The 13,437-nt window shown below is 39.7% G+C and overlaps 3 protein-coding genes across 5 annotated transcripts in view; 1 reads left to right on the top strand and 2 right to left on the bottom strand.

The window, feature by feature from the left end:
• Positions 1-13,437, bottom strand: part of LOC137137944 (coxsackievirus and adenovirus receptor homolog) — a 94,958-nt gene that overhangs the window by 44,216 nt on the left and 37,305 nt on the right. The gene's annotated exons all lie outside the window — the stretch shown is intronic.
• On the bottom strand, positions 1,537-6,648 carry LOC137138169 (butyrophilin subfamily 1 member A1-like). Of its 3 annotated transcripts, none has more exons than XR_010915904.1 (4): positions 5,516-6,648; positions 3,513-3,872; positions 2,612-2,708; positions 1,537-2,106 (listed from the first exon to the last, which is right to left on the bottom strand). XR_010915904.1 is itself a non-coding variant. In XM_067525177.1 (4 exons), the coding sequence occupies exons 1-4, from the start codon at positions 5,586-5,588 to the stop codon at positions 1,991-1,993; spliced, it is 522 nt and encodes a 173-aa protein (XP_067381278.1). In that variant the 5' UTR covers positions 5,589-6,648; the 3' UTR covers positions 1,537-1,990. The 3 variants fall into 3 exon arrangements, 2 of the variants coding, with proteins under 2 accessions (XP_067381278.1, XP_067381277.1); XM_067525177.1 differs by having other exon boundaries at positions 3,637-3,872; XM_067525176.1 differs by lacking the exon at positions 2,612-2,708.
• LOC137138168 (low affinity immunoglobulin gamma Fc region receptor II-like) lies at positions 6,894-12,567 on the top strand. The gene is made up of 7 exons (XM_067525175.1): positions 6,894-8,634; positions 8,935-8,970; positions 9,828-10,091; positions 10,171-10,416; positions 11,115-11,291; positions 11,514-11,615; positions 12,116-12,567. The coding sequence occupies exons 1-7, from the start codon at positions 8,604-8,606 to the stop codon at positions 12,190-12,192; spliced, it is 933 nt and encodes a 310-aa protein (XP_067381276.1). The 5' UTR covers positions 6,894-8,603; the 3' UTR covers positions 12,193-12,567.

The raw sequence follows: 13,437 nt of genomic DNA, 5'->3' as shown, positions 1-13,437 counted from the left end.
GTACATTAATGCTTTTAAAATTCCGTCTTCCCTATATTCAAATATTTCTCTGATTCATTTCTCTGACTTATCTAGTAAAATTAGTTGCAGTACTTGCAGTAATATTGCAGTAATAAGGGCAAAAGTAGTATCGTCTTTGCAGAGTGATCCAGCAGTTGTCTACTCAGCCGTGAGGAGAACAGAAGACCTGAATTAAAAAGGAAAGGACGTGCAGCTGCTTGTCTTATGAGCTAAACTTTTATTTTTCTGGGCCTCGATCGTGGACATTAGTGAATTTGCAGCATCTGAACCTTTGGCTTGTTCGTTCATGTCACAGGTGGGATGTTTTTGTGAAGGGGAAGCTGGCTGGGGTTCAGTTTCAGTACATGTGGCTTCTGTTGTTTGGTTACGGTGCCTGTTAGCACACATCTTATGAATCCCGCCAACTTTAGGAACAACAATTACTCACCGGAGCACAGTCTTTGATTTCCTTTCAGTTATTGCTGCATTTCTTTACAGTGAAATATAGAGATGTTTACTGTGAAACATATATGCAAACACTGTGCTGTACTTACCTGTTATGTTAACAACCTGACTATGCAGGTTGGTCTAAGTAGAACACAAAATCAGTCCGACTCATCAATGATGGTTTCCACAACAGTTTCTCATAAACCTGTGTGTTTTAGGAGCATTCAGCAGAGAAAGGGCTTGTTTTTTTTTCTTTTTTTAAGGACATTTATATTCCTCCTACACTTCGTGTTTTACAGCTACAAGGAACCAAACCATAGTTTTTTGTTTGTTTCTCTGCAACATAAATAAACCAATACGATCAAAAAGTGATCTGTAAAGGTTTGTGAAAGCTGCACAGCTACACGTGTTTGTCCTCTTGGCCGCAGTCTTTCCAAGACTTTTTTTTCAGGTTAAGACTAAGACTAGAATATGTCAGACATGAGAACAACTATCAGGCTGTTCTAGCATTGAATAGGTGGGTTTTATGACTTGTACTCCAAGCTGTCACAGTAAAGATGGACATGGTGCATAAACTCTAATACACATGCACTGACACAATAATAATTCTATTAATGAAATGAAATTAGTACCACACCAACGTTTTTTGTAACTTATTCGCAATAATTTATGAACCACGGTCACTTATTCAATTGGCTAGTGACTGTCGACTAATTAACCTAAAGACATTAACGAATGTAAACACAAATTTAACCTGACTACAAGTTTGTGTGACAGTACTGACCTCACAGCAAAAGCGAATCTTAGCTAAAGACCTTAGAGCTATGGTTCTTTGTTTAGCTGATAAAATATAGTCAATACATTTATATCCAGTAAATGCATTCAGAATAACATATACGTTAAAATTGTGGGCTGCTTGTGTGGGAAAGCAGCAGGGAGAGAAAAGTGGACACTCAATGAAAAATAAAGTGATGTGAGGTGAACAAAATCCAAAACATGTTTTGAACTAAAAGTTGCTCCTAGTGATGTCATCTGGAGGCGTTTTTTAGTTGTAAGTAGGGAGATATTTAAATGTAGGCAAGTCAGAGGGAACTTTAATTGCATTCATTTACTTTAATTGCATTCATTTACATACGTACTGCAGTTAAGATAATATTAATTAATATTTATTCTTCTGGGCAACATTAACATCACCATGCCAGCAGACAAAACAGAATAAGAACAGTGACTTCATAGGTCACTACAGTTTCAAGATAATGAATGCAGTGCTGCAGTCAAGATCAGCTTAAGTCAGACTAAGTCACAACCAAGACCTTAGTGTATCAAGACCAAGACAAGACTAAGACTTTAAAGAGTTGAAGCAGGGCTCTATCCATCCTAAATATATGTTTCTAAGTGTAGCTTAAAACAATCAAAGGCCATTGCAGAGGTTAAGTTTATGTATATGGACTTTTTTCTTTGTTTTCTAACAGCAAACATCCAAATACTAAGTGACTAAGAGTTTTGCAATAGAGGCACATTGTTAACACTAGTTAACTAGCTGTTAAATGTGACCAATAGTAACTTGAATCAAAGTGTCACAGGCAGAAATGAGAAAGATTAACATGGCAACATCTCCAGCCTTGCGATCTCCGTCCCCACTGCGTTGAGCTGAGTCTTCTGTGGAGCAGAAGCAAATTCAAAACACTTAGAAAAAGTGTCTGTAATAGAATCCTGTCCTAAATAAATTCAATATTTTCTCTGCAAATGTTTTCAAGTGTCGTGTCGCAAACTGCTTTGCAAGAAAAAACAGAAGTAATAGACAAACAATGCAGACACAATAAGAGAATTTAAACAAGACAAACCGAAAAGAAAACGTGGGTTTGTGCAGGATCTTAAGATCTGCGTTAAGATGTGCACAGATCTTAATTCCTTATTCCAAATGAAGACCGGAAGCAATTTAAAGCCAAGAGCGACTGCCATTAAAACTTAGACAAACACTACCAAAGATGAGCCTGTGGATGAACATGACAGGACAGGACAGGACAAAGGTAGAGGGAACAATGGATTCCTCTAAAAATATCAGCATTTGCTGATATTTTTGAATGAAAAGACATAAGATGTGTCTGTAAATATGATGGAATAACTAAATCAACACACCTCTGTGGGGTATTGTGTGCGTTACCTGGTGGATGAGGCAGCGTGCTTGTCAGAAACACTGACTCAGCTACCAGGGAAAGCAGTACAGACATGTAGTCTTGTCTGCCTCGTATCAGCTTACACTGGAGTCACAGAAAAAAAGAAAGCAACACATAATGACTTTTTATAAATCAGGGAAATGGTTTGACATCACACCCAAAATCAGAAGGAATTGCCAAAATCTTCTAGGTTAGGTCTTGATAGAGAAAGAGAAAGGTGTTGCCTCATCAGGCCCAGCAGACTTATGACAGCATGACCTGATACCCATCCTGCCCTCTGCTCGCCCAGCGTTTGCTGCACGGAATGGTTTTCACCGACGGCCTTAATTATCACACAAACTGGGTGACAGTTCCTAAAGGAGGAATAGAATTATCTTGTTGGGAATGTTTGGTCAACTGAAAAAAATGTTGTTGTTTTTTTTTGTGCTTTCGGCTTATCCCGTGAGTTCAGGGTCGCCACAGCGGATCATTGTCCGCATGTTGATTTGGCACAGTTTTTACGCCGGATGCCCTTCCTGACGCAACCCTCCCCAATTTCTACCGGGCTTGGACCAGCACTGCACAGCTGGGGAGGGGAATGGGCTGTTAGGGGTTCAGCGTCTTGCCCAGGGACACTTCGACAGGGGCCGGGGATCGAACCACTGACCCTGTGGTCCATGGACGACTGCCTTTACCAACTGAGCTTCAGACACTTAAAAGAATGTAAAACATAAAATTCAGCCTGTCACTTTTTTCTTGTTGTAAATGTTTCACTGCTCATCAAGTAGCTTCTTGATTATAAAGAATGTCTGTTACAGACAACAAATGCTACTTTCTGAGTGAAGAAACATTTCAAGTTGCCAGTTGCTCATCTTAATGACTGTGAGTCTTCACACTGACCACACTCACCTGGTTGTATATCTGTCAGTTGGACGATGCAGACAGGTTCAGACTTAATAACAGCTCTCTTCTTACGTGTGGTGCTTTGTTGTTTAACTCTGCACTCATACGTTCCTGCATCACTGCTAATTACCTTTCTCAGGATTACTGACAGGTTACCTCCCTTCATCTGACTGTCTGGCAGCTCCACACGGTTTGTAAAAGATGGATGTTGGTTGGTTTTATCTGGCTGCCCATCCCTGTAGAAGAAAACATACTGTGGCTCCAGGTCAGGTCTGCTCCACTCTGCGGCTCTAATGGGGGAACTGGTGGGAGCTTGACACTGCAGAGTCACATCATGTCCAATGTGAGCTGACAGGTTCAGCTGGTCTGAAACAGAGAGAAAAACATGCAGAGAAGTTAAAAGTAGTGATGCTAGTGAAGAAATGAAGACACAACAGATGTTAGACAGTGTGATTGTATTAGACAAAGCTTTGGTTGTAGGATTGTTTGTTTAATTGGAGATATTTTGATCTATAAGTCTGATTATCACCATGAACATTAATGGGCTTAACAGGACAAATATACTGTTGATCTGCTAGACTGCATCAGTAACAGACCTCGTATGTGAGGGCTGTATGCTGATATAAACAACAGGACGACATCGGTCTGTTTTCTTTCCCTGCTTTAGCCAGACTGAAGTAGAGAGGTGAGACTCTCGTAGTGCCCCCCAGTGGCAGGAAGTGTGTACTACCTCTCCCAACAGATATTCAAATAAAGGACATCTTAAAGTTTTTTGTTTTACATTTATATATGCATACAACATGACCACATGGTGCTGTGCATCACACATCAACATGTTAGGTCTCACAAATGCCCTGAACAACTACCAAAACAAATAATAATTCATATTAATTATGATTTTGTGAAAATAAAGAACCGTCCTTAACATGCTAAATAAGATTTCAAAAGAATTATTTGCATTCAATACCATACTGTCACGGTTTTGGTTAAGGGATGGACCCAAGAGAGGAGACAGTGCGAGGGATGAACGAAAAACGGTTTTATTTGACAGATACTTAAATGGTGAACAGAAGTCGCTCCTACCAGGAGGATACTAGAAACCAGATTGAGAACAGATACAGACACAAACAAACTCACGGAAAAAGGCAGAGGAGATTGACGGAATATCAAAAGATACAAACAACTGAACAAACGTATTAATGACTAAAGTAAACAGAGCACGACCTTAAACACAAAAACCAGGACCAAACAAGCAGAGAAAACTCGAGACTAAACCTACACACTGAAATTCAACAGAAGACAAACCTCAGACCAAAAATGACACAAAAGCGCAGAGTCCAGGATTAAAGAGTCCATGAAGCCAAGAAAGTCCAAGAAACACAAAGTCAGGTTTTTCCAAAAGTTCACAGTCTACTGTAGGGATGGTTACGGCAATGACGACAAGGATCTGGCAGGGGAGTGAAGGGAAGACTGAACTTAAATAGAGGAAGGGACAGGTGCAAATGAGGGACAACAAGGGCAAAACTGGGCAAAAACCAGGCACAGGAAGTAAGGAGAAGGGGCCACAAAATAAAAGTCCAAAAACAGAAAGTGCACTGTGACCATGACACCATACATACGTAATAATATGGGTGCTCTGCATATGCCCTAATTATTATTATTATTATTATTATACATGTAGAATAAGGTAATATAGATGTAAATGCAATCCTTTAAGAACAGATGATCTGAGCTGCTGTTTAGTATTTTAAGCTGAAAATGAGTGAGGAGGAGTGGGAGGATGAGTTCTGACATATTATTTATACTTTTTTCTGCAATGCAGCAGCCTTTTTTATTTTCAGAAGCATAGAACACAACACGCCCTTCAAGTCGCTCTGGCTCGTTTTAAGGACTTTACCATAGAGGTTAGTATATGACACACTTCAATTTCTAACTTGTTTCTAACACAACACCTCAGTGGATGAGGGATATACATGCACACAAATGTAACACAAACACAACCAACTCACGTTTATACGGATGGACACCAGAGGATGACGCTGCCATAATGACAAGCACCAGCACACAGGAGAGAAGCATCATCGTTTCCCTTCCGCGCTATATGCTCCGGATGTTGCCCCAGCAAGTGCTCTTCTCATCCACCACGTCATCTCGGTCGATAACTATTTAATTGATTTTGAAATCTAAACTCATTAGTTCCAGATAAACGTATCTGTTAATTGTAATAGTACCAAGCACAGTGTAATGTTTTCTGTGTAATCATCACTTTTCCGTGCACAAATAAAAACGGTTGCCTCCCTTGAGAATCACACACTGCATCACTCCATCACTCACAGAGCTGCGTGTTTCTTAAAGTCATCCTCCTGCTTTGGTTTTCCAGATCCTGATGAATTGTATCAAATGCTTCTTTAAGCTCAATAAATACCGCCAAAGTATATTAATTTATTTCTATTGCATTTGATTTTTTTTCAGTAAAATCAACTGTTTTCCAAATCCATTAAATATCATACTTTTTTTTTATCATAGTGTCTTGAAGTCCTGTCTCTTTAACATATTATCTTATCTTATCCTTGTGTCGCTGAGGGAAAGATGTGAGGAAGCAACACAATAGGAAGTGAGATGTCTGTTTCTGACGACAGAAGGCTCAGCTGGACCAGCTGTTAGTAGAGTTACTGTTCTGATGTTTGGAGATTACATTTGCCCATAATGTCCAAATATTGATTAGGACAAAAAGCTGAGCACAGTCTATATAAAGAAGGCTGCATTCTGCACTTTACAGCTCTGCACTGTGCAGAAATCAGTCAAACTACAGTGAATAATGGTTCTTCACTGCCCAGAGTCTTTGGCTTGATTTCTGTTCTGTTTTAAATGCATCTCATTGTTTCACCTATTTTCCTTTGTATTTCTTACGCTGCTCTTCCCACTGTTTCTGCCACTTTTCTTGTAACTTTTAATTATTGCTTTCATGTGCGATTTATTTTTGTGCCTTATTTTGCACATTTATCACCCACATCATGTCCTTTGATTCCCATATGAGCTGATGTATAATTTCAACTCTAACATCTTGTCATGATCTCTAACTCCTTCAGTCACTTCCTGTTCCTGGTCCCTTCACGTTCACTCTCCTTTACTAATCACATCCTCAGTTCCCTCCCCAAGCTGCCAGATCGTCTGCATTCTCACCAGTGTGTCTACGGTTTGGACCACGCTACGTTTAATGACTTGACTCTTCCTGACACTCTGGCCCGTGAGAAATCGCTTCATATTGATTCTCTGTTGTCGAGCACACGAAGGACTGAGGATTACGAGCACTGTTATCTGCCCATGAAGAATCCAGATAGTCGCGAGCCCTTGTAACCACGTCATTATAAGAAGAGGATTTATTCCATGTCTGTGCTTTTATCATCACATGCACACGTTTTTACCAAGTACCATGTGACGAGTGTCCGCCACACGTTCAATTCTCCAGTTTTACCTAGTAAATGTTTACGGAGAGGATTTTCATATGTGCCAGTGTTGACCAAGATTGGAGTTCTCTTCACATCAGGAATTGGAGATTCACCATGGCTACGTTCCACAGGCTCCTTCCACCGTTTTGCTGCATCTGAGGATCTATCTACACTGCCAGGACCACACTCCACTTTTCCCCATAAGACCACTGCCTCCCCTCCAGACTCCGCTCGTTTTGTTTCAGTCTTGTTTCCTGTTTAGACTCCATATCCCACAAGTCTTTGCTAAGTTCCTGATCCATGTGTCCTCTCTCTCATAGGCTGGAGTTCAGCACCACCTAGTGAGTCGGCGGGCTTACTACAGCTCCATCCTGCCAACTATCTTTTTTTATAATAAACGTATTTAACTGAGTTGTCTCTGGCACCTTATCTTAGAACCAGTGCCTCACACATCTCTTCTGTATCTCTATTAAAACGCATGGTCCTCTAAATGATGGACGGATGTTTTCGTATACTATTGCTTTCAAATGTCTCTCTTCATAAACCAATTACAAGCATATACAGGTCACTTCAAAAGTGTTCGAACATTTTGTTTATCTTGTACACTGAAGACATTTGGGTTGGACAGATGAAAATCAGATGACAGGTCAGAGATTTAGATGCTATTTACACCTCAATATGGTAAACAACAAAGAAGATTAATCAAATGATGTCTTCCAAAACTAATGGAACTGTGAGTTCTAACATAACTTAAATAAAAGTTCCTATTTGGTTGCAAATCTCTGTTAATCTGAGATTATTGATTGGCTGCATGATGAAGAAATAAACACCCTTTAACCTTCTTGAGTACTGGTTTAAAAAATGAGCCTCTTCAGTTTGTAGCATCTGATACATTAATTTGCCACTTTAGAGAAACAATGATAAAATAAGAATTATTTTATGGTGCATATTTTTCTGGTTTGGCTAAGTTTCATGAGAAACTGTTAATTAAACCAGTAAACGCAAATATGAATGTAGTTTAACTACCATCATGCTGCAAAATAGAAAGTGCGATTGTAGATTTATTACATGTAGTTTACTACTTCCCAGAAATGACACTCAGTTCAGTTTGAAAATATTTTTACCAAATCCATGTGACCACAACCAGAAATCACACACGCAGGGAAGTAGCTCGAATTATTTTCTGAAACTTACCCTAAACCTAAACCCAACCTGCAATTTTGTTAAGATTAAGAAAAGGAAGGTTAGATGGTTTGTGCACACAGTCTTCCTGTAACAGGGCCGGTCAGATGTGCAGGTTTTAACACTTCCTTTGTAGGTTTTAAACCTCATTGAAACCGGTCTGAGGTTGGCCTCACCTACCACAAAGCGATGTCTGACTCGGGTCCACATTACAAATAATAACATTCTATATTATTGCTTCATTAGCTTGTGCATTGGTGTTTGTAGATGCAAATCCCTGCAGATTTAGTCACATTTGAGGGGATAATGATTATCAACGGCACTTTTCTATTCTTCAAAATGAAACCACTGTCACCTCTGTCGCATTGGAAGAAGACGGGGAAACCACAAGCTCAGAGAACAAGGAGGTGTGCTTTTTTTTTTTTGACTCATAAAGAAACTAGGTCATAATTTGTCAAGTCGCACGATGAAGGAAGCAACTCTACACTGGCTCTGCCGTAAGTTAAGTCTTTTGTTGGTCTGTCTTTAGTCTGATCTCTTCCACATCTTCCACATCAAATGGGGGTTTGGTTAGTTTGGATCATGGTCGTCCACCCTGAATCTGGTTCTTTTGAAGGTTTCTCCTGTTAAAGAGAAGTTTTCCTCTGCACTATCACGCAGTGCTTGCTCATTAAACTTACTTTATAAAGTACCTTCATATGGTTTTTCTTCTGAAAAAGTGAAGTAGAGCATCTGAGATGTCTCTAATAGGTTTGGGGTACTCTGCCCCTTTTGACCTGGGTCTTCATTCTTTTCAGGGCTTAACTTGTTGCTGTGCTGCACATCCAGCAGAGGTTAGTACGGGTCTCTTTTCATTGGCCACATTGGTCCTGAATGTTGAGGACACACTGCACTGTGTGTGTGTGTGTGTGTGTGTGTGTGTGTGTGTGATTGCGTTATTGTGAGTGAACTTTGAGTAGAGATGAGGTAGAAAAGTACTAGACAAGTGGGCACGATTTACCATTTATCCATGTGAATACCTTCCATCCCTCGATTTCCAAGTGACGTCATGATAACCGGACGTCCTTCTTGTTAGAATCCAAGTCAGAATCAGAAATACTAATACTATTAAAATGAGAATAATATAAAAATGTAATATAAAGTTAAGTATGTAAACACAGTATCTGATCTCCGATGGAAGGGTTATAATGATGGATGGTCTCAGGAAGGAATTACTTCCTGTGGGACTCAGTAGTGCACTTTAGAGGTATGAGTCTTGCATTGCCAGCATGTCATGCAGAGGACAGGAGACATTCTCCATCATCCCTCTCAGCTTAGACGGCATCTTTCGTCTCGACAATCCTGGGAAAGCATCAAGCTAAAATTGTTAGCTTAAATAAACAAGAAAAGAGTTTGTTCAGCATGACTGTAGAAACATGGCGGCCTCCATGAATGGGACGCACCCCCTATAGATATGCAAGTCTCAGTCTACGCTACAGAAAACACAATATTTCATAAAAGACAATTTACAACACCTTTAAGAGTTTAGGCCTAGGACCTACTCTGAATGTATATAGACTGCCCCTGTTTGCTGATGGTCTTTAAACTTTATTCAAATAAAAGTTGTGTTGCTTTACAGGTTTTAGGTTACTAAAATTCACCGTATGTTAAATTTAAGGCCTTTTTACTTTTCTACAATCCATCTTCACAGCTCATCTGACTTTGAGTCCCAGCAGCTCTCAGTTGTTTGACGGAGAGTTTCTGTCTCTTAACTGTGAAGAGGACGACAGGACTGCTGGGTGGACAGTGAGGAGGAACACAACTAACAGTCAGGTGGCTTTGTGTGGAGATGGTTGGGGAAAAGTAGTTGGATCTTCCTGTAAAATCAACTACACCGTCTCATGGGACAGTGGAGTTTACTGGTGTGAGTCCAGAAACGGATCAACCAGTAACAGCATCACCATAAATGTCACTGGTAAGATCAGACTGTGGAGTTAGTGTTGATGAAGCTGTGTGGAAATGGATGAAATGCTGTAGTTTGTCTCTGTGTTGAGGTGGAGCAGTGATCCTGCAGAGTCCTGTCCTCCCTGTGATGGAGGGACATGATGTCTCTCTGCACTGTCAAACAAAGAGTCCTCCCTCCAAGCTCCCAGCTGATTTCTATAAAGATGGCTCCCTCATCAGGACTGAGCCTACAGGTCACATGACCATCCACCATGTTACCAAGTCTGATGAAGGCCTCTACAAGTGTCACATCAGCAGTCATGGAGAGTCTCCACCCAGCTGGATCTACGTCACAGGTGATTGTTAACTTATCTTCAGTAAGTAAATGTAAGACAATTTTAAGACAGATTTTCGATTCTAACTTTACATGAATTAGCAAGTAAATATTGACCAATAATAATTTCCACATTATTTCTATACATTTATAAATAAGTATCCCAAGTACAGCGTGAGACCTTTTTTTTCCCTGTCCCCAGAAAGACAGAAAGTACAGATTTGTCCAGTCCCTCAGCGTTACATGCTAACGCTTAAGGTATTTGTTAGCGTTGGTGATCGACGCTCAAAGAGTTCAGTGTAGTTCAGTGTATTTCAGTGGAAACCCTGATACTTTAGGACGTACATGTTCGTGGTGTTGTCACCGTTTGACGCATTTCGGCTTTGTGTGATTTATTGTGTAGCTTAAACGTCCCCTGAAGTCTTAGTGACTTACACTAACCCATGTAGTCTCTTAATGCAACGTTAGCCTGCTCTTTCCCTTAAACCTAACACAGTATTTGTGCGGAAATAAAGATGCTCTTGTGGCGTCAGTTGCAATCCTGCAGTGTTGAATAGGAACAACTATACCTGTTGTGTCAATATGACACTGGAAACTCTCAGTATATCTAGTGTTTCTCACTGAACCCACATTGTTTTCTTTGAAGTGCAACAGAGTTTTTAACCTTTTCTAATCTCTGATTCTCTTCCACAAACATGTTTGTTAATATACCTTTTCCAGGTTTCTCTTCCACCCTTCCACCTCATTCCTCCACCCCGTTTCCTTCCCCATCATCCGCCAGCTCTCCTCCACCGACAGTGCTGTGGTCTGTTCTGTCTCTCTGTGCTCTGGTTACACTGGTTACACTGGTTACACTGGTTCTGCTGGTGAGATGGTGCATCAAGAAGACATCTGCAGGTCAGACATGGACTAAGTGTGATATACAGTATGTGTCCAACACCTAGAAAGTAAGTGTCCATGTGAGAAAAGTTAATTAAAGAGTGACATCTGTAGTAAAGAGGGATTTAGTTTACATGATTTTCATGATTCCTATTTTGTCATTATAAATGCAGGTTGTAGATTTATAGATTTCACAGAACCTTTATTTCAAATTCTTTTGTTCATTTTTGAATAATCCAGGTCCCGAGGTCCAACAGGTATATGATGAAGTCGGAGAAAACCTAACATACGTTAATGTCCCAGTGTCCCATCACCACGTAAACCCAACCACAGGGGACACAGGTAGTGATTTTACTGTGTTATATTGTTTGAATCTAAAATGATGAACTTCACACCAGCTGACAAAAACTGTTTCTCTAACAGCTGAAATGAACCTGGCTGCTGTTGAATTAACATACTGTGTTTGTGCTGTAGCTTCGCTCTAAATAGATCAGTCTGTCACCTACGACTTTCTGTCTGATATGTGTGTTAGTGTGACGGTGACAGGACTGTGACGATTGTTTACACAGGTTGGCTCAGCTCAGTGTTAGTGTGGCTGATGCAACGTCACCTGCATGTTTCAAGTGGCTCTGTGGTCGTTAACAGTCCATTTCCTGTTTCCAGCTGCATTAACAAGCATTTCACACATACTCACGTGCTGTTGAACTGGGTCATTTAGCTTTCTGATATAAATGTGTTGGACATGATGAGCCAGATAGATCAGTATTTCATCGCCTCCATCATGGCTGACACAAAGTTTCAAGCTTTTTTGTGTTTAACTGTGTGTGTATGTGTGTGTTCAGAGTTTCTAGCAGAACCAGTGGCCACCTACTCCTTACTGCAGTCGATTTTCACATCTTCAAACCCGAAAAACCACTGACTGGTCTCCTCAGCGCCTCTGTGTACATGACTAGTTGTGTTATTTGTGCGGGTCTAAACTCTTATAGCTACAGACAAACAACAATATTTTGTGTGAGGATGTGAAGCTTTTCTTTGTCATATTTATAGTATAGTAAATTAATATGTCTTGGTTCCAACTAATTACATGACAAATATAGGACATAAAACAATCATTGTCACTGTGATTTTCTGATTAACTGAAATTATTGTTGGTTGGAAGGAAAACTGGCTCAGTTGTTGAAGTGTTGCTGCAAAATCTACTTCTATTAGCTCAGTTTTTGTTAAAACGTACTTTTTTTTTTTACACTTATTTTTCTTACAGAATGGATGAATAATAATACTCTACTTTTAAAATGTGTTGAAACAATGACATCTACATGTGAAGTAGAATAAATGTACATCTTCATAAGTACTGTGTTGTACTGTTCTTCCTCTGAAATCAGGACGGTTAGAATAAGTCATGATAACATGTCTTCCAAAACCACAACCAGTGTTTTGGCTTCAGGTCTGTGACTTTGTGTGTGTTTGATTCAAATAAACTAATACATTGGTTTTATCACATGATCATAAACAAAATAATCATCCACATTTTAAACAGTTTTATTAAGGCTTAATTAAAATAATCAGTTAAATGACAGGGAATGTATATAAGTGTTAACAAGAAAGGTTTTCAACTAGGATATAACTTCTACATCCATGTCGTATTGACTTGACAGCATTTTATCAGTATTTTATCGCTGCCCACATTTCTCCACTGCCTCTTTAGTACATTACGTTTAAACAGACAAAGAAAAGGTAACAAAAACTTAAAGTATAATGAAGTTATTTAAAACATTATTTAAACAACAATATTTAAAACACGCAACAACACAAAGCTTCTTGTGACAGAGAATGAACTGATAAAGCTTGATTCAGCTTCATCTTTTGAATAAAGCAGAATACTAATAGTAACGAACTAATTCCCTACTTTCAGGATGCCCCAGTAAGTCCCTGAAGAGCCTGCAATTAATCCAAAATGCTGCAGCAGGAGTGCTGACTGGAACCAGCAAGAGCGATCATATTTCACCTTCACTAGCTTCTCTCCATTGGCTTTTCATTAAATCTAGAATAGAATTTAAAACCCTGCTTCTTGCATATAAAGCTCTGAACGGTCAGGCTCCATCATATATAGAAGACCTCATAGCACCATATCATCCCAGTAGACCACTTTGTTCTCAGAATGCAG

The sequence above is a fragment of the Channa argus genome, chromosome 12, assembly GCF_033026475.1.
Source record: "Channa argus isolate prfri chromosome 12, Channa argus male v1.0, whole genome shotgun sequence".
Taxonomy (NCBI): Eukaryota; Metazoa; Chordata; class Actinopteri; order Anabantiformes; family Channidae; genus Channa; species Channa argus.
This window is presented reverse-complemented; position numbering and strand designations above follow the sequence as displayed.

Bases quoted from the DNA above. Each gene is read 5' to 3' on its own strand.
- LOC137138169 (XM_067525176.1), bottom strand. From the start codon at position 5,588: ATGATGCTTCTCTCCTGTGTGCTGGTGCTTGTCATTATGGCAGCGTCA. The intron at 3,873-5,515 runs GTGAGTTGGTTG...TCTCTGTTTCAG, and splicing joins TGGTGTCCATCCGTATAAAC to ACCAGCTGAACCTGTCAGCT. The intron at 2,107-3,512 runs GTGAGTGTGGTC...TCTGCTCCACAG, and splicing joins ACTGACAGATATACAACCAG to AAGACTCAGCTCAACGCAGT.
- LOC137138168 (XM_067525175.1), top strand. From the start codon at position 8,604: ATGAAGGAAGCAACTCTACACTGGCTCTGCC. The intron at 8,971-9,827 runs GTTAGTACGGGT...CCATCTTCACAG, and splicing joins GTGCTGCACATCCAGCAGAG to CTCATCTGACTTTGAGTCCC. The intron at 10,417-11,114 runs GTGATTGTTAAC...TACCTTTTCCAG, and splicing joins CAGCTGGATCTACGTCACAG to GTTTCTCTTCCACCCTTCCA.